Below are 19,984 nucleotides of genomic sequence, written 5' to 3'. Positions count from 1 at the left end.
GACGGTGTGGAGTTTTTTTATTCTAAAATGCTGGGACTGCTGTACAGACGTCACTACTGTAGTATACCTGCTTTCAAAGGGTTACAAATGTGCAAACATTCCAGTCTTTCTTCCTTCTCTTTCTACATTTTCTACATTTTTAACTCCTACACATCACATACTTTACATCCGATAAATCTACTGCTTCTAATTAATTAAAATAAATATTAAAAGTTCTTTAGCAACTCTCAAAGCTGGATGGACTCAGCACAATGGTCTCAATTTTACCCCAACAACAAAAAAGAGAATACACCTGTTTCAGATTAATTACTCCAGATTCCTGATAGGGTGGTAACATAAAACCTCTGGTCTACTTATTCTCCTCTCAAGAATTATAACAAGACCTACTTGGAAAAAAAAAAAAGAAAAAAAAGGAGGGGGTGAGGGTCCATCCCTGACTATTGCATAATGAAAACCCCAAAATAAGGGCTGCCCACAGCTGAGGCCTGGCTGTTGCTAAAAAGGACTTCTAAATGCTAACTTTAATGAAGGGCTTTGTTAAAAATCACTGGATCATGAAGAACAGTCTTTGAGTCACTTAGTATTAGATATAATTTTCTGGATATGGTAATTATTTTAACATTATTTTATCTTTTTATATTGTTTTCCAAGACAGGATAAACACGGTATATTTCAGAGAATGAGTAACCATTTTCTATATTCTGATTAGCACTGCGCCCTGACCTTTTCAAAATAACATTAAGATGACAAAGAACATGCATAAAGTTTTCTATACTGAGCTACACTTGGTGTGCAAATTCCAAGGAACTTCAGTTGCTTAGAAGGCTAACTTATTTACCATACATTACATTAAATCTTTTCTTTTGTTCTGGGAAAATGTATTGAGTTATACCTTCCAAAACAATCTGTCTAATAGCTGTACCATAAATGCTGGGCACCTCCTAGCCAACACTGCAGGAACACAGATGTCTTTTACAGCTAATTCAACTGGAAACTGTGAACAGTTAGCATACTATAAGCTCTCCAGCTACATTCTCTCTCTCACTCAAACCATAGCAAGGCAGAATGAACAGACTTAGGTTGCTGCCAAGGAAGTTGTGTGAATCACACAGTTCCTGAAAGTATACAATTAAACTGTGTAAAGCTCCTTTTTAAATGCTACTTGCAAGAGACAAGAATATCTGCAGCGTTATGGAAGGCATGAAATCTTCCCTGTGAAAGCACTATTCACAATTATATATGCATTTGGTAATTAAATGAGACCATCTTAGCCACTAATATACAAAACATAGCTTGTTGTGAGACATTCACTTTAATCAGATGTCTGCCTCCTGTTCGAATTTACTGGAAAACCAGTTGGCAACCAAAGTGGAAAATGGACACATGGTTTTCTCCAGTACTTTGCAAACAGAAATATTGAAGGGTTTTTATTGAGCCTTATACTCATAAAGATACTTTAAGGGGAAAAAAAGAAACCCACAATGTCCCTGGCTAAACTGTTAATCTTCCTTTGAAAGAGAGAAAACTGAAGCTGGGTAGAAGATAAAGTCACAATGCTGGGAAGGAAAATCCATTTCCATCATCAACACAAGTAATTATACTTTAGGACATGAAGAAGACACTACTCCCTGCACTTAAGTCCATTATAGACTTTGGAATTATTACCACGATATTGAGCTTTTTCTCCATATTTGGAAACACATGGCAACCTATAAGGCAGCAGTATGTCACATGCAGAACTCAACTAGACTTACATATTAACTTTTTGACTATCAGGAGAACTGAACTGATGACTGCCCTTAAGGGCCAAGAACCTTTATTTTACCTTGAAATCACTATATTCAGACTCCTATGCCTTAAACTATTGACTGGAACATTAAACTACTGCCTAAACTATTTTAAGATCACCTCTTATCATTATAGCTTGCTGACTGCAAAGGATTTACTCCTGGCACACAATGGCTGAAGTGGAAATAATCTCAAGCTATAATTTGAATCCAAATAAAAGTTGACTCGAATACCTTCAAATGTGCTATTTTTAGTTGTCCGTGGTCAAATATCTCATTACTGATATTTGGGTATATTAGCTTGGAATTATTCAAGACTAAAATATGGCTATATTTCTATTTATTAATGTTGTGAAATAAACAATAAATTATTGCTTTCATGCTTAGTTAAATTTCAATTTGAATTCATGCTAACTTACTTAACTAACCTTTCCAGGAATTAATTTGTTTTTCAATAAAGTACCCTGGATTCCCTTTAGCAGCATTTTTGCAGCCACATAGGTGCAGGTCACTGAAGAATTCACGTGGGTATTACAAAATGCTGGTGGCATTCATTGTCTAACTGGCAGTAAGTGAGAACTCTCTAGCTGAGCAAGAAACACAGCAGTCCACAAGCGTGTCAGGCTTTCGAAGGAAATACTAACAGAAGAATGGAGCAATACGAATGACTTGGTTTCTAGTCATCATATTAATTCTCGCTCTCAATAAAGCAACTTTACAGAGCATATAGGGGCACTGCAGATTCAGAGGGGAAAGTTCACTGTCTCCTAATACTGCCAGATACCATACGACCACATATTGAGTAGGTACTACTGAACATTGCCCCGATCAGTATTTGCGGACTCCAGCTGAGCTCACTGCAGTATAAAGCCATATTGCCTAGCTCAGGAGAGTTCAAAGTTCTTGTTTCCAACTTCAGAAGTGTATTTTTAATTGCATTCCACTACAGCTCTAATAAAGTCTAAGCCCTCAATTAAGGATTACAGAGTATTGGTGATGATCACACACTATGCTGCTACAACCGAAGTTAGAACTTCCCCAATCATCCTAATGAAATGTTAACATCAAAACCCTAGTGTAAAGCATTTAAATGTGAGCAATACAAAGTGAAAGCCAGAAAACAAAAAAGTTCACTTGTATGTCTGCTTTACATATGTAGGATATAATCATATGAGAGGCAATGACTTAGCTTTAAGTTTCAAATATGAAAAAGCAAATCCTCACAACAGCAAAATCAAATATTACATGATGTGGTGGGTTAACCTTGACTGGCTGCCAGGTGCCCACCAAGCCGCTCTATCACTCCCCCTCCTCCGCAGGACAGGGGGGCAGAAAATAAGATTAAAAAACCCCTCGTGGGTCAAGATAAAGGCAATTTAATAAAGAAAAGCAAAGGCTGCGTGCGGAAGCAAAGGAAATAAAAAAAGAGTTTATCCTCTACTTCCCATCAGCAGGCAATGTCCAGCCACTGCCTGTGAAGAAGGGCCTCAGCACTCGCAGGAGTTGCTTCAGAAGACAAACCTTAATAATGAATGCCTCCCCCTCCTCCTTTCTCTTAGCTCTTATTGCTGAGCATGTCATATGGTACGGAATATCTCTTTGGTCAGCTTGAGTCAGCTGTCCTGGCTATGTCCCCTCCCAACCTCTTGCCCACCCCCAGCCTACTGGTCTTTTTTGGGGGAGTGGGTTTGGAGAGACAGCCTTGATGCTGCGAGCACTGCTCAGCAGTAGCCAGAACACTGGTGCCTTATCAACACCCTTCTAGCTACAAATACAAAGCACAGCACTATGAGGGCTGCTATGGGAAAAGTTAACTCCATCCCAGCCAGACTCAATACACATGTCTGTACCAAGAAAGTGTTAATTATGAACTCGTTTTGAACTTACCTCGTTAAAAAAAAAAAAAAAAAAATTGCCTCCTTCCTTATATTTTACACAGCAATTAATAATACTGAGCACTGAGGGGGGAGGGGGAGAGCACCTTCCTGAAGAAATGTTTTCTTCCAAATTATTACTTCTATAGATTTTATTTCTTTTTCCTTAGAACTGTATAGACTGAAGACCAGGTCAAATGTTTATCTGACTCTGGGAATAGCATCCACAACCCTGAGACAAACGAGAGGTTCCCTATAAATGACTGGCTATTTGACACTTCGAAAGGGTTTCACAGCAGCCAACATGAAGAGCTGGGAGGCAGAGAAAAAACACCCGTATTTATCTTTCTCCTTTCATATTCAGCATTTTCCTTTTTCTTTCTCTCTTTCATTCACTTTGCCTCTCTCTCATTTGGTGAGAAGAAAAGACATTTTGAATGCCAAATGAAATTGTTTGTCAGATGTGGTCCGGACCCCTTGCGTTTTTTACATTCACACATGGTTTAACATAATGAGACAGAAAATTGGCCATTCAGGTTTAAGAAATTAAAATAGAACGGCTTTTGCGATAATGGCTCCTATAGTAGTAAGTACATTTCACATAGTCCGATATTTGTTTAGTCTGTTCATAGAAATAAACTGTGTTGGTACACTGGTACAGCAGATTTGTTTTGGTCAACTTATGGATGCTACTGTAGTTTTTTAGATGTTGCTAAAAGCTATTACAAATCTTTTGTCCTCCTGCTTTACACAATGAAATTGTCTCAAATTTATGTGTTAGTTCACACAGAAACATGAAAGGAGAATCTCCTATGTTTTTCACCGCATTGATTCGTTTGTACTGAAAGAGCGCTCTTCCTTCTTCACTTATTAAATAATAATAAAAATATAAGCATTTGTAAAAAATCACACAATCTAATTTCTGTTCCAATGCTAACAAACACCCTGTGTTATCCCTCTAACTGCAATTGTTTATACACAAGTCAGCAATCTTTATTGATGACTCATGCTACTGATAATACCTCTGAATTACCAGGTGCAGCTTCTGGACAAAGCAGCTCACAGCAATACTACTGGGAACCACGGTCCCTCAGCAGGCTCTGATATGGTAACAAGGTTAGTGGGAGACTTGGTATCGATACTGACAACCTTGGCAATTGGCATTGGTCAATTCCAGGGATTAATTTTAGATGTACTGTGCTGTAGCTGGGTTTTTAATCTCAGCAGAGGAAAGTCCAATAGGTTTTATGCTACCTATTAAAAACGTGAAACCTACTAATAAATCATCTTAAAAATGCTCCTCTTTGCCATCCAGGTAAACCTGTTATCCAGAAAGGCAAATAACAGTACATCCCTCCTCTACATCTCTGCAAATTAAGTCTTACTTCTGAAATCAAATTGTTTTCATTCATTTAAGATCAATGGATTTGTTTTGCCTAGTCAAATGAATGCTGATATGTGTGAAACCAATCTTGATATGTGGGATATAATTTGTTACCGTAAGAACCTCCGAGGGTGAATATCATACAGGAATAAAATTATTTAAGACAAAGGACAGTGCTAACCCAAGTACAAACTGGCTATGTAGAAATTTGCAATAAAAATCAGATCTTTTACAGCTATCAGAGGAGTGGTGTTCTGGATCAAGGATGTTCTGAAACTGGGCACATGCATGGAAAGGGATCAGTTCTCTGACAGCCCTTACAAGATCAGCTCTGTAATTGCAACAGAAGTCCATATTTGAAACTGACTAATTCCTCCAAACCCCCTCTGATATAGAATGAGTTTTCCCATATACTTCAGCGGAGGATTTCTGTAATCAAAATTATTTCCTTACTCAAATTTTGAAATGAAGTTTTATACCTGCAAGATCTTCTTTGGAGGAAACCAGTCGAGGAGAGCTGTTACCTGGCTCAATTCTTAACGATAATCTGGAAAAACAAGTTTTTAGAGAAATTAACAAAAAAATTTTCTCAATGAAAGTTGAAAGAAACTGAAGAAAGTAATTATTTTGGCAGTGGCAAGCAGGAATTTTACTTCGTTGGAAGTGTAGATATTTATTTTGTTATGTAACAAAACAATAAATTTTTTGAAGTAAATCACTAGCTGTTAGATCCAAGAAAGAAACTGTGAGGGAAGTCTATGAAAACAGAAATGGAAATTGGTATTTTATACTCCCTATCAGTGTAAAAACGTAAGTTCATATAGTCTTTCACCTGAAAAAAAAAAACCTCAAAAAGTTAGTAAATTTACATACAAACCTAACAGCAAACATTTTATTCCCTCTGTGCATGAAAAGTGAATTTATTCTGTTACCATGTGGAAATGCACACTCAGAAATAGCTATTTAGAAATAGTAGTTACTATGACTTATAGAAAAGGAGCATAAGTGGGTAAAGTGACCAACACTTAATAGTAGAAGAAGATAAGTAGAAGAAAGTTATAATATTATATGCCCCTCTGCCTCACTCCATGTGTTTTATGATGCACTCACTGTTGCCTTATTTCAGCACTCCAACACGTCTTGATCTTCCAGAGCATATGACTTCTGCCACCTCTCAAGTTTATGCACTCTTAACTTGACATTCATGGGTCCTTTGTTCTGTACCAGTTTGACAAAAAGGTATGGAGGACTACAATGTTAAGTACATTTTAATGGAATAGGCATAAACCCAAAGGAAATAACTGCTGTCATTGCACAGCACTAAATGTGCAAAAAAGTTGTGCAGGTTTCAAGCTACAGACTGCAGTACTCCGCTGCATACAAACACCAGTGAAAGTCTTTTTAACTTCAGACAAAAACGTGCAAAGGGGCGGGGAGGGAGCAACCCATGACAGCATTTCAAAGTATCACGTATGGCTTAACTATGACTTTCCTTACTACCTTGTCTTTCATGTACATAGAGTTTTATGGGGAATACCTTGCAGTCCATTCTCCACAGTATTCAAACATTGTCAACTATGTTTTAGCGTGGAGTGACTAAACAAACCTATGGTCCCTTTTCATGTTTTAGAATTTCTATTCTTCTGATAGTACTAGATCATTTTAACTACCCAAAGTAATGTATTTCAAGTAGGTAACGAATCATTCCTTTCCAGACTATCTTTTCTTTCTGTCAACATGATTTCCGTGACCAGGAAGTGGCAACATGCCTCTCCTAGAAGCCGACAACGAGAAAGTTACAATAATATAACTCAGTGCACAATTCAAACGTTAATCATATGGGAACTCCTTTCAGTATAGAAAAATGGCAAATAAACTTAATAAAGTTTTTCCCTGTAAATAGGGCCCTACTGTGTGAATTCATCTTCCATGCCTGTAGAAATGTTCCAGTTGCATCCCTTGCACGGTAGTTACTCCTTTGTTCATTTTTAAGGCTGATCTGTTCCTCACTGTATTAGAGGTTTACTGTTCCCATGCTGTGAGCTTGATTTTTGTGCAGAAAGCTTTTTAAAAAAGAATTTTTGGTTTTAAGAATCTCCTGCAGAACTGTGCTATTTACAGATATTGAGACATTTGGGTATTAAGCTCATTGTACTGGGTTAGCTCGTCTTTGACGAACCAAAGTCCTTATGCGGAACAACACTGATTTCAACTTGTTTCATGTAACAGTTGTTCTCCAAACAAAAGCATACAACCATTCTCCTGCTAACCCGTCACTGTTCCACAATTGCTCATTTCTTTCTTCTATTTCTGTCTGTCCAAGGGAGCTGTTACCTATCCTTCCCCACATGTGATAACTGCACGTTTTAGTTTCTGCCAGCTTTGAGGAACTCATCTCTGATGCTCTTTCCTTATCCTGTTATCAAATAAATTACTCGGTTTTATTAGTCCCCTGCGGCAACAGCCACAATTTATTTGGTCACTGTGGAAACATTTGTCTAATAAGCCCGTTGCAAAAACACATGACTGCAATTCAGTCCATGTAAGCAAATAGCTTCTCCCTTTTACAATGATGTGATTTGTAATGCATTCCGCCTGAAAATTTCTTGCTTTGTTAGACTAAAAGGAATTTAAATCTATATGTAAGGATTACAGACTAGACTCTTATTCTTAAGCATGCTGAACTGAATCGTGCTCATTAAGCACGTCCAGTCCATCATTTCAGTAACTATTTACAGAATCAGGCATCTTTCAGAGCAATTGTGGCAGGACTACCTCACGTACCTTAGGAGGCCACAAATCACTTGTCCAACTTTACATTTTGTCAACTTAATTAGCTTACTATGTATCAAGCTCCAAGACCCAGTACAACTCTTACATGGTTGAAAAACAGCACAGGTGACACACTGCCTATGAATATGTACACAAGGGGAAGTGCCATGACCCGCTATCAGATTTAAGGCAAGAGCATTCTTGTATCTTCTTTAGTGAACAAAACATCTGACAAAAGCAAGTAAGATCAACTTCCATGCAACTACTTGTACTATACTATTTCTCTCTTTCTGTTTAAAACCATTCTCGTAAAGAAGAAAAGGGGAAGATAACAGCAGAAAGTAAGACCTAACACCTTTATGCTTTTAACAAGGTTTTAGAAAGAGGCACAGTACCATTATACAATCTAGAAAGCACCCGTGGTGTGTGCTGCACTTAAAAGTTCACTGACAAAGCAACAAGTGAGTCTTCAGTGCTATAAAATGAGATTACCTCACTCTCCGCCGGTCATCTCTCCAGAAAATGTTAAGTTAGATAATGTTGTTTACCTGTTTCGTTATGTTAAAGTACACTCTGAAATTTTAGCCCTTGCTAAGTCTGTGGCAGGTTGGTCATTGACTTCAACAATGCCAGAATTCTGCAACGTTTTCAAAATAACAAAAATGCAATTTAGCTATTCAACTTAGGAAAACACAGGATGTATTAGAACAACAACAAATAAATATGAGCCTAAATTTGAGTTTTGGTAAATATAAAATACTCATGCTGACATGTTTAACAAAATATTTAAAATAAACTCTGAGAAAAGGGAATATATTCTGGCAATGAGATGTCATTCCTGGACCATCTTCTCTCCTCTTCCCTCTCTGCCCCAGAAGGCTGGAAACAATCAAAAACATTTTTATTTCGAAGAAGAGATACTGACAGTCAGCACAGTTTCAACCAGTCTTGGCTTGTTTGTCACCACCCAAATTCAGTTTTGCAATTCCTCTGACACTGCATTTTCCACTGAGAAGCACAGGTTACATGCATGCACATGCATGCTCATCTGATCTCACCTTGCTATGTATGCATATAGTTATGCCAGCAGCATGAGCAATGTCTCCCAAATAGCACTCAGAGTCAGAATCTTTGGCCCCTCAGAGGCTTAGTGTGGTACTATCAATAGGTCTGTGCAGACTTTGACACCTGATGTGCTCACAACCAACATTCATCGTTCATATCCATCACATACCAAATTATATTCTCACAGCTCACTGTCCCCAATGATATTCACTAGTATTACTACAAGTAAAAAACTACCTTTGTTCCAGCACGCCTAATAAACCACTCAGAACTCATAAAGGCATTCCCTTTTTTGTGATTGCATCTGTATACGACCAGAAATTCATCTTATAAGTCACTATATTCATCCAATATCACAGCACTGTTAGAATTTTTTTTTCCGGAATTCTTTTAAAAAAATCAGAATCTTTGCTTTACCATGGTGAGGAAGCCTAGTCTTAGTGCAAGGTCTAAGTGCTGACATATGAAATTTCAACATTCCAACATTATACGGCACGAGTTCAGCTAAGAGACATGCCAGGATAAATCCTAGATATCCACCTCAGAAACTGCCCATTAGAAACTGAAATTCCAAAACTGAGGTGCTAATATTAACAATCTAAGGTGAAACAAAAACTAGAAGTAAAATCTCTAGGAAAAACATCAGCATAGAGATTTACTGAATTAACAAACCACCAATTTACCTTTGGGAGTTAAGACAAAGCTTTTAAAGAACAAGGCATAGGGAAAGTATGTGAAGGCTTTGTTCTTGGATAGTGAACAGATCATGTAAACTTTTTTTTTTTTTAAAGTCTGATACGCAAAATATTTTCTGGAACATGTTAGGGCTGGTATGCTCTGTAAAGTAAGCTGGACGTCTATCCCAACCTAGTCTTAAATAATGCTCTGCTACTGAGTGCCGCCGTATAGCTCATTTAAGAGTAACCTTCCCAATAAGCAGGAAAAGAGGAACCTAACATAATGCAGAAAATAAAATAGGTAGCCAGTCTTGAACATAGTTCTGTTTCATGGGAGTATGCTCTCCAGTACAGAATGAAACTACTGCTAGGACAGTAAAGCTACTTTTACTCAATTCTCCTAATATTAAGCAAGTGAATGAAGATAGCGAGCAGCCTTACATGAACAAGAAATTTAGCTGCTCCACGAGGAGGCTGAACAAAACTTATTCATCTTTCTTGAGACAAGGAAGATCTAAGTTGCAATAAAGCAGTGCAGTCCTCAATACTGTCACTCAGGGCATTTCTGACCAGTATTTGTATACGAAGCAAAACGGGTCTGACATATCTGGAACATTTTGGGCTGCCTGCGTAGCACTTAAACAGTAGGTCCAACAGTTTCTGGAAGCTTCACTGTCCCCAAGAATGTCCTGTGGAAAAGGCAGCTGAGTCACAACTATAGCTATTGATCCATATGGCCACTGGATCACTAGAAATCTAAGACTAACAGTGAAGGTTTCCCCCTACCCCTGCCTTTGACAACAATTCTTGGTGGAAAAGGTCCAGGGAATATAGCTGCCTGGGAAGCCTATTTGAGATGGACTGTGGCCAAGGTTCACTGTTATAAGTACTAATATTTTAAGCACCTACCATACAATTCCTGTTACCATAAGACTAAAACCAATATGGTGCAGCTGGCACTTTTATAGCGTCATCATTGTTAGGAGTCAGTATAATGTTTTAATTGCCTATTAATTTCTCCTGGATGCTTTCCCATAGCATCCTGCCTATCTGAATGTAAATTTGAACTGATTTTTCCGTAAATCATCTTACTAGTATATTGGAATATCAGTGTCTTGCCTAATATGCTCTGAAGAACTGAATTCTATGTATAGATAGCAGCCTACAGAATGGGATTCCAATCCTGATTGTCCTGTCCAGATAACATTGTAATACAAATAATAGTCTTCAAACTGGCTTTACTCAAAGAACAACTGTGGAGAATACCAAGGCCAATTTAGATCAAGAACAACTGTGGAGAATACCAGGCCTGACCTAATGATATCAGAAAGTCAGCAAAAAAAATTGTTTTGGAACCGCTGCAAGGCATGGCAAGTTAGGAAAGGATGTGGCGTGGTGCCACAATGTTTGGATAGCGCTGTCTAGCTCAGGGAAAAACCGCATACCTGGTGACAAGCACTCTCCTCAGATCACTTCTTATACTCCTGCAGGAAGAAGAAGATCCTGCAGCAGCTGCATCGTGGTATCTCTGAAACTCACTGCCCTGTGATGCCCTGAGATGGCAATGATTAGCAATACATTTTGGGTGTAACTGGAAGGAATCCTGATGCCTTAGGTCCTATTTTTGCCCCCTTAGTCTTGTAACTAGCGAACGTTATAATTTCTCAGCTTCTGCAGAGAACAGTATGTAGGCTGAGCAAGAAAGATCTATTATTTTTAGGATATGACATCATTGTCAGGGGTTTTCTGGAGTGTTCCTACTTGCCGACAAGCACGAACGTAAAGCAAGCAATTGGACTGGCACAAAAAATTGTAGAGAAAAGCTTTGTTTATATAAAGTGGCTGCCAAATTTTCCTTTTCAGTGTAATTGAGGTTCTCATTTGGCGAAATGTGTGTTGGGATCCTGCCAATACATTTTAGGGCAACTATCTAAGCTTCTCTCCCTGACAGCCTGGTACTGAGATAGTTTTGCTCTCCCTGCCAAAGGTCAAGCATACATCTCTTCACTAATACTGTCCCTGGCTCAAAAAGAGCAGTCACTGGAAAGAGAGAGAGAGAGGAGATTCTTTCCCACTATAAAAACTTAGCACTCTCTGCCTTTTTAAGGCTTGCAGTTTCTTCTGGCATGGGACCAGAAAATGCTATGAAACTGAAGATTCATTAGGGAAAACCGAGAGGAGAATGTGAACTCAAATATTCAAAACAAAATCCAAAAATTTCTTACCAAATACAAAGATGGAAGAGGAATGAGAGTTCTCTTTAAGGGTAGTTGTGATGAGTTTTGATGAATGCATACTTTAATTTAAAGCTTTATTCTGATGAAACAAACATGGTAGAAAAAGGTCAAAGTTCTCCAATGTATATAAACTGCAGCAAGTTTACTATGCTGAGAATCAAATCTTTCCCTCTTTTTAATATCTCTTGTAACTTCAGTCCAGTTTTTCCTTGCCATAGTGAAGCCTAGAAAGAAAACTGCTAAATTTGATTGAAATATTCTCACAAATAACTAAATCAAAAGAAAAAGTACTAAATGATCTTTAAGATACATCAAATACCTTCCAGCATTATCAGCAAGGCTGCTGCTGAAGTTAAAATGATTTTCAAATTTAAACTGGAATTAGTCATGACCTGTAGTTTTTCCAAATATCATGTTATAGTATCACGTACTGATAGAAACCACTTGTTTAATCTATTTTTCCTACGATAATACCATTCATGAAAGCTATTGTATATATAATGTTAACATTGATGCATCATCAGGAAACTCCACCTAAAAATCAAATTAAGCAATATGACCAGTTTCTTGAATCCAATCCAGGGGCTGTAAAGTCTATACTAACTACAGTTCTTCACCTTTACCGATTAGTGCTCAGTTTAATTTTGCTCTATGTTCACGACTTTAATGAAGCATGGAAGTATGTGGGAACTAGTAAATAACGACTATTTGTTAAATTTTAACACTGAGATTTAAATCTCAGACTACACTTAACACAAGTCTTGGACTGCCTGACCTTTTCAAAAGGCTGTGTGCAATGCTCATGTTCGATGTGCATCTGTTGCACAATGCATCTCTATTTGTGAAACATATCCAATGTCATGAGACTGAGAAAAGGAAGAACATATGCATTCTATCATCAGTACTCTGGCAGGAATGCTAATTCCATGAAGCAGATAAATTTTGCTACAAAAACATCAAACACATTGTCTTCTTCCAAATAATTTTCCTACAGAAACATCACTATTCTTAGTATCCGTGATCAACCAGACACAAAAGCACAAACCTATCAAACCATAGCCAAGTATGATCTTTTGCAGTGAACTACCCAATGCTGGTTCAGCTTCTTTTGCTGAAGTTTACCTTAAGCAAGGGGACAAATTTAGGACATTTTCTCTCTATTTGAAGTATGTCCTGATAATACTCGGAGAAGTTCCAAAAGAATACTTTGAATGGTTTTACTTTTAGAATTAATCCCTCAGGAAAAGCAAAGTTCCACACACGTTTATCACAAGAATCCATATCTACAGATTTGGCTGAGGAATAGTACTGTATGCAGAGTGGCCTGAACCAGAGCTAAGTGGAATAGCTTTGGCAGCCGGAGTTATCACCAACTGCAGACGAATCACTTGCCTGATGCTATGCTCAAGCACGTGGCTTTTTGTCTCTGTTATGGTGACACCTTTTTTTCCTGTCTCAGCAGGATTTGGCATCTGTATGCCAGCAATATTATCTATAATTGCAGAGAAATGTAGAATGGTTAGGGCAGGTCACTCTTTATGCTCATATGTATGTGACCCCACACTGGTAATACCTAGTCTTCCGATTCACTGAATCTGCTCTTTTCTTTAGACAAACACTAACTGGTAGCCTTCACTTCATTAACTGATCAGTTTCAACTTCAAGTTATTTAATTATTTGTCTCACTACTCTGATTAAGAAGCCGTTCCAGAATTCCATTACTCTGATGGTTAGGAACCATATTTCAACATGTAGCTTCTACATTTTTGTATTCATTTATCCTTGTGCTACCATTACAGTTTAGTTTAAATTGCTCTCTACCCTCCCTGTTTTCTCCCAATTGTCTTTATACATAGTGATTCTACTACCTGAACTCCTCCTTTTCTAGGCTAAAGCCAAATCGAGTTCTTTAAGTCTGGTGTTACAAGACAGACTTTATTCACCTGATTGCACCAGCATTTTTTTAAACCCATTCTAAGCATGGATGGCCAGAACTGAGTACAGTACTCCACATAAGGTCTCTCCAGCTCCTTTTGCAGCAGTATTAACAATTTAATTTTTTATAGAAACACTGTATTTGATAGGGAGTAGGGATGAATTTGTCTTTTCATGGGCTGTATCTTACTTCTGATAGACATCTACTGATCAACACCATAAATTACTGTTAGAATAAATATATAACATTTTGGTTCTTGTGTCACTATCATTTTAGTCATCAGGCCATCTGATTCGTCCTTTGTGATATCCAAATCATCCTCTACTTCGATGAACCCTTCCAACACTATTTCATTAGCACATGGTCTAAGTACACACAAATTCTGAGACAAAGTTCTTAACTGAAGTATTTAATAAAACTGGTAACAAGACTGGTTTTAAAGAAGTTCATTAGCAACCTTGCTCTCCAAAACATATTCTAAAATCTTTCATACCACCATCATATTACTGAACATCTGGTTGCCTTGAATACTTTTAATTCTGTTCACCTAAATAGAGGTACTGTATTTGTCAATAGCTAATTATATAGCATTGCATCTACCTAGGTTGAGTTATTTAAAACCTTGGCTGCTAGACCTATGATTTAATGTGCTAGTTCTTTCAGAATTATTGGCCAGGGATTATCACCTCCTTTAACTGGAGCACATTCACATATTGACCAACGTGCTCTATGGTGTCTATTTCACACCATTGTGTGGGTTAGCTCTTCTCCACCTCTTTTGTAAGCATTGCTTTAACATGCTTAAACACCCAAAATTGTCAGGTTTATATCTTAAGTACCAGCTTATTAAAAATAGTAATTTGAAATTGCAAGATGTTTTTAATGTCTTATTTACAATAGCATAAAGTCAATCCTGGACATCTTGGAGATGGCTTTGGGGTTCCTAACAAAATTCCCAGAATACAACCATCATGTAATAGAATAAAGACTAGATTTTCATCTGCTTTTAACTTTTACAAAGATATTTCATTTTGGAAATCTGGTTAGAGTCATAAAGGAAGACTGTCATTCTGGATTTTACTCAGGCATCCTGATATTATCAGCTCCATTAATAAAATATTAAGAACACCAGACAAACCCCAAAACATCTTCAGCCAACGGCTTTTTGTTCAACTCTTAATCAAACTAACAGCCAAGTAATCTTTCCATTAAATTCCCCAAAACCTGAAGAAAAGAATAGTACTTACTTATAATTGTCATCTTCTACAAATTTCTGAAGTTCTTCAATGTAACGGACAGACTTCAAATACTTTTGCACATGGGGCAGTGTTGTAAGATGATCTGTGAAGTGTTCAAACAAAAAAAGATGAACATTCACGTCACCCAAAATTAATTATTCTTTCAGGTTTTTTTCTGCTTCTTATGGTTATCTTAATGGAAACAGAGAATTTGAACCTTCCTAAAGAATAAATCAGGCACAAATATTTGACACTAAGAAGATGTTAAAGATTTGACTGAGCAAAAGTGATGCTCAGTTGTTAAAGAAAACACATGCATTTCATCATCATGAAAGCTAGTGGATTTTATTATATGCTGTCTCACAAGCGGAAAAGAGTTATTTGCTGCAAACCCTGCTTGAATTTTGTGCTCACTGTTCTGGGTGAAATTAAAGCCTGCAGCCATGGCTGTTAGTGATTCTCATTATGAAGTGAAGAGACTTAAAAATCACTATGCTGAATACCAAGAAAGACAGACACTAAGTTCAGAATGGCAGAAAAATCCTTTGACGCATGGTGCATGGACAGGAACACGCCTTGTAGTATCTAACTTAACTTTCTTGCTTTCGTAAAGACAACTGTTTTAAAGGCACCCATTATTCCAGAATATTGTTTCTTCAAGGCCATATTTTAATTTTCATTCTGATTTTAACAAAAGCACTTGAAATTAACGCATAGCAATGCAGGAAGCCACCAAAACTGTAAAAAGGAAAGGGTTAGTGAAATAATGACGTTTCTTTGTCATTCAAAGTATTCAAAGACAAAATGAAACTCACAATAAGAATATGATAGCTGAATAATCCAGCTATTCAGAATCATACATTATTATGCCTAGTCCCTACCTTTAAATACTTTATAATACCGAAGTTGACAACAAAGGACAAGAGCTGGATACTTAAGCATACACAAGTAATTTCTCACAATCTAACACTTAATTTTTTTCTATTCGAAACTCTCCAAAACTGTAGCACTTAAATGTTCTGAATTTATTTAATTGTACAGCTGCTCTCAAGGTTTTCCAGCTTGCTTCATGTTTAAGCAATGAAAAGTCATGCTAAGTCACCAACAGTATGCTGAGTATTCGTCAAGACCCCAAACCCAGCACATTTCTTGCAATAAGGCTTCACTAACAGGCTAGAATTGCAGAAATTAATTTTAGAGTAAAATCTTGTTAACAAAAAGAAGCAGCCCCCTCATGTTCCTCACTTCATCAACAAGTGAGGTATGTGGAAAAGCTTAATGCACAATTTAACAACTGTTGTATAGATTGAAATATTTGTATTTCGTTTTGTAAACATATCATCAGGATACTAACAATAAAATGATAATGAAATTAACACATTCTACACTCCGAAGACATCACATCCACTGCAAAGGAAAGGAAAGATATTAAGGCAATTCTCTCTGACTGCCTCTGGTGGAAACAGAATATAACGCAAATGCAATAGTTGTACTTGAAAGTATGTCATTTATAGTCCACATGTAGCAGCAAACTCTGTACAACTTCTGTTATAGCTCTTACAATTTAGAATACATGCTTATTTACCTAATTTACCAGTAAGATTGAAACTGCACAGAAGTGGAAGCTACATCACTTGCTAGTGTTCAACTCTACCAACATTAGCCTCTTGTGTTGCCTTTACACAGGGCTGAAACCTGCTTTCACAATGTTGTACTAAAGAAATTTTAGTTAAGGCTTAATAGGTATAACAAAATTTACCAACCATAGTTACAGGAGACTTGCAGATCAGCTATTATTCGGAGAATATTGTTCATTTGATTGGATCTTTGTTCATTCTCCATAATGCTGCCTGAAGCGGGATATGCAGAATCAATGTAGATTAAATCCAAGAGATAAATTCCTGAAACAAACAAATCAATCAACCAACTGATCTAGTGTTTCAAACAGAAATAGCTGCATAATTTTTAATGAATATAACAGCCAGTGACTACCCCCACTGTGGTCTGGGCCCATTAAACAAAGGAGAGCTTGGGATTTGCACGTTGAAAAATTTCAGGATTAGCGCTTGAGTTCTAGGACACCTCTTAAAAAAGGACAGAAAAGATTTTGCTCACGTACACTTATATAGGCTAACGTTTACTATGAGCAATTTGCAGGACCATAACAAGGACACTAGAAAGAGTGACAGCTGCCACGAACCGCTGATGACGGTACAGGCAGCCTGCACGGAGCTGACCGCAAGCACAACAGCCTCTGGCCACAACGAGTCGCGTTCAGCACTGCACTGCAGTGCCTTCTAGGTCTGCCACTATTTACTACACTAAGATATTACTGCATGTTTTGGCTGGGGCTCCAGGCTGCATTTGCTACAAGACAACAGGAGATGATATTTAGGTTTTGATTATGCGATGATTTAAAAAAGCATAAAGAAAAGGTTTTTATTCATGAACGTCTTAATTGAAAAAATGGCATAGGCCTAGGCCTGGATTTCTCAGTAAATACAGAAAGATGGTGATTATTGTAGTTGCCAAAAATTCTGATTGTTCTTATTTGTATTGTGCTTTTCCAAAGCACTGGCTGACTAGACAAAATGTCATTTTTGGTTAGTAAAGAAGCATATTATATACAGAAGTCGTGTGTGGCAAGACGTCAGCTATCTTCATCATCAAAAAAACCCCCTTATATCCAATGTTTGGTAGGCAGGTATTTTGCAGAGTTAAGTCTCTTTTACCTTTACAAATTAGGTAAGAAAGAAAAAGGCAGGCTTAAGGCTGAAATGAATTCATGATACAGCATAACATTTCTTGCATGGCACCCAACTGCTTTTTACCAACACATGCCATTCAGTTTCACACATACCATTGATTTGTCGTGGGCTTCTTTTACAGCCCTAGAATAGTTAGAAAGCAATCACAAACGAAGGGAAAAATACTGACTGGGAAGTAAACACAATATACAACAATCAAGTTTGGGAAAACGGAATACTCACTGAGATTGCCTAGGAAGTTTTAAACTCTGGAAAACTGAAAGATAATTCTGCAACACAGTCTTGCAAAACTCATGAAAGCTACCATGAAAGCATAATGCAAGGCTCATGTATTTACTTCAGTAACTAACCAAATACATTTAAATGTATTTGGGATGAGGAAGAGTAACACTCTTGCCTTTTGTGAGGCTACTCTAATCAGTTTTAGTATTTCAACTGTATGAATGCAGGGAAGGAGCACAGGGGCTCTGAGTGTGTGCGTAAAATTATTTTAGGACTTCTAGCTATACTCTCTGTTGATCAGGCCTTGGGTTAGGATCATAGGAAGGAACAAAGTCGTAATGCACAGTACTTCATCTCTTAGGGAAGTGGAATAGTTAGTCTGCTGAGGCAGAGTTGTAACAATACACTTCGTCATCTCCAGCGTGTCCTTGGCCACATGGGCGCTCTGTGACTAAGACCTCCTGAAATAAGTGAGGGCAATCACCATATAAAGGAGACTTGCTGCTCTTTTGCCTCTTCATGGAGCCATGCGACAGCCAGACATACCCAAACTAGACAATACAAGAAAGAAAGTGCAGCTTCATCCATTCTGAACATAGGATTTACTTTTTTTAATTAAAAAATCCCGTAACTGCACGCTCAATCTGCAGGAAATACGAAGTGCTTAAATTTGGAATCACGTAACTTTGAACACAGGTTTACAAGCAATTTATACAAAATTTAGGCAAACACAAAGCCATTGCCAGTAGTGATTAATAATGAAGTGGATGCAACCCAAATACTGTAATACCACTCACAGTAGACATCTTTTATATACAGTCTTCAATATTCTTACTTCTACTGATAAAACGAAGTGCAGATCAGATTCTGCTGGATGCGCATTTCAAAAAGGAAACCACAGTTTACACAGTGAACTTACAGCAAAATATAACTAAGTTCTAGCATGACTAAATCAATCTTTTTACATCTCAAAACTTATTGATTCTGTATGAATTAAAAACAACCAACCCAAAAAACCTGTGCACAACGATATGTGTCATTTGCTATGATTCAACTAAGTACTCCAGATAGCATGAAAGCTTGGAACAATGGAGGCAGCTGCAAGCAGCAGTCCTTTACCTGATTTTCACACATCATATATAAAAACAACTGCTAGCTAAAGGTGGGGACACATTAATCAATTAATTCTTGAGTTGATACAAACATGGTGTCGTGGTTTAACCCCAGCCGGCAGCTAAGCACCACACAGCTGCTCACTCACTCCCCCCACCCAGTGGGATGGGGGAGAGAATCAGAAAAAAAAAACACCTCGTGGGTTGAGATAAAGACAGTTTAATAGGACAGAAAGGAAGGGAAAATAATGACAATGATAATAATATGACAATAGTAATACTAAAAGAATTAGACTATACAAAGCAAGTGATGCACAATGCAATTGCTCACCACTCGCCGACAGATGCCCAGTTAGCTCCCGAGCAGCGATCTGCCCCTCCCGGCCAACTCCCCCAGTTTATATACTGGCCATGACATCATATGGTATGGAATATCCCTTTGGGCAGTCACGGTCTGCTGTCCTGGCCGTGTCCCCTCCCAGCTTCTTGTGCCCCTCCAGCCTTCTTGCTGGCTGGCCATGAGAAGCTGAAAAATCCTTGACTTAGTGCAAACACTACTTAGCAACAACTAAAAACATCAGCGTGTTATCAACATTATTTTCCTACTAAATCCAAACCACAGCACTATACCAGCTACTAGGAAGAAAATTAACTCTGTTCTAGCCGAAACCAGGACACGTGGTCAAACTATATTTTGTAGCTATGTATTATTTACCTGTTTCGAGACAAGGCTCTATTAAAATCCACTCTCATCAGCTCCTTTCTCTGCGTATCTTGAAATCTCATTGCTATCGATGTCGAACATTAGTTAGCAACAGATCATGTTCCATCAAGAACAATTTTATTTAAAAACAAGCTAAGTAGAAATATTCTAATCTTCTGTTAAATCTGAAATACAATAATTCTGAAACT

The 19,984-nt window shown here is 37.7% G+C and overlaps 1 protein-coding gene across 1 annotated transcript in view; it reads right to left on the bottom strand.

Annotated features, from left to right (window-relative positions):
- Positions 1-19,984, bottom strand: part of RALGPS1 (Ral GEF with PH domain and SH3 binding motif 1) — a 125,857-nt gene that overhangs the window by 20,819 nt on the left and 85,054 nt on the right. The window contains exons 10-12 of the mRNA XM_050908100.1: positions 16,734-16,871; positions 14,980-15,073; positions 5,525-5,592 (exon numbers count right to left, since the gene is read on the bottom strand). Coding sequence (XP_050764057.1) covers positions 5,525-5,592; positions 14,980-15,073; positions 16,734-16,871 — 300 coding nt within the window. The remainder of the gene's footprint in view (positions 1-5,524; positions 5,593-14,979; positions 15,074-16,733; positions 16,872-19,984) is intronic.

The sequence above is a fragment of the Gymnogyps californianus genome, chromosome 18, assembly GCF_018139145.2.
Source record: "Gymnogyps californianus isolate 813 chromosome 18, ASM1813914v2, whole genome shotgun sequence".
Taxonomy (NCBI): Eukaryota; Metazoa; Chordata; class Aves; order Accipitriformes; family Cathartidae; genus Gymnogyps; species Gymnogyps californianus.
Note: the sequence above shows the minus strand (reverse complement) of the source record. Positions and strands in the feature narration are given on the sequence as shown.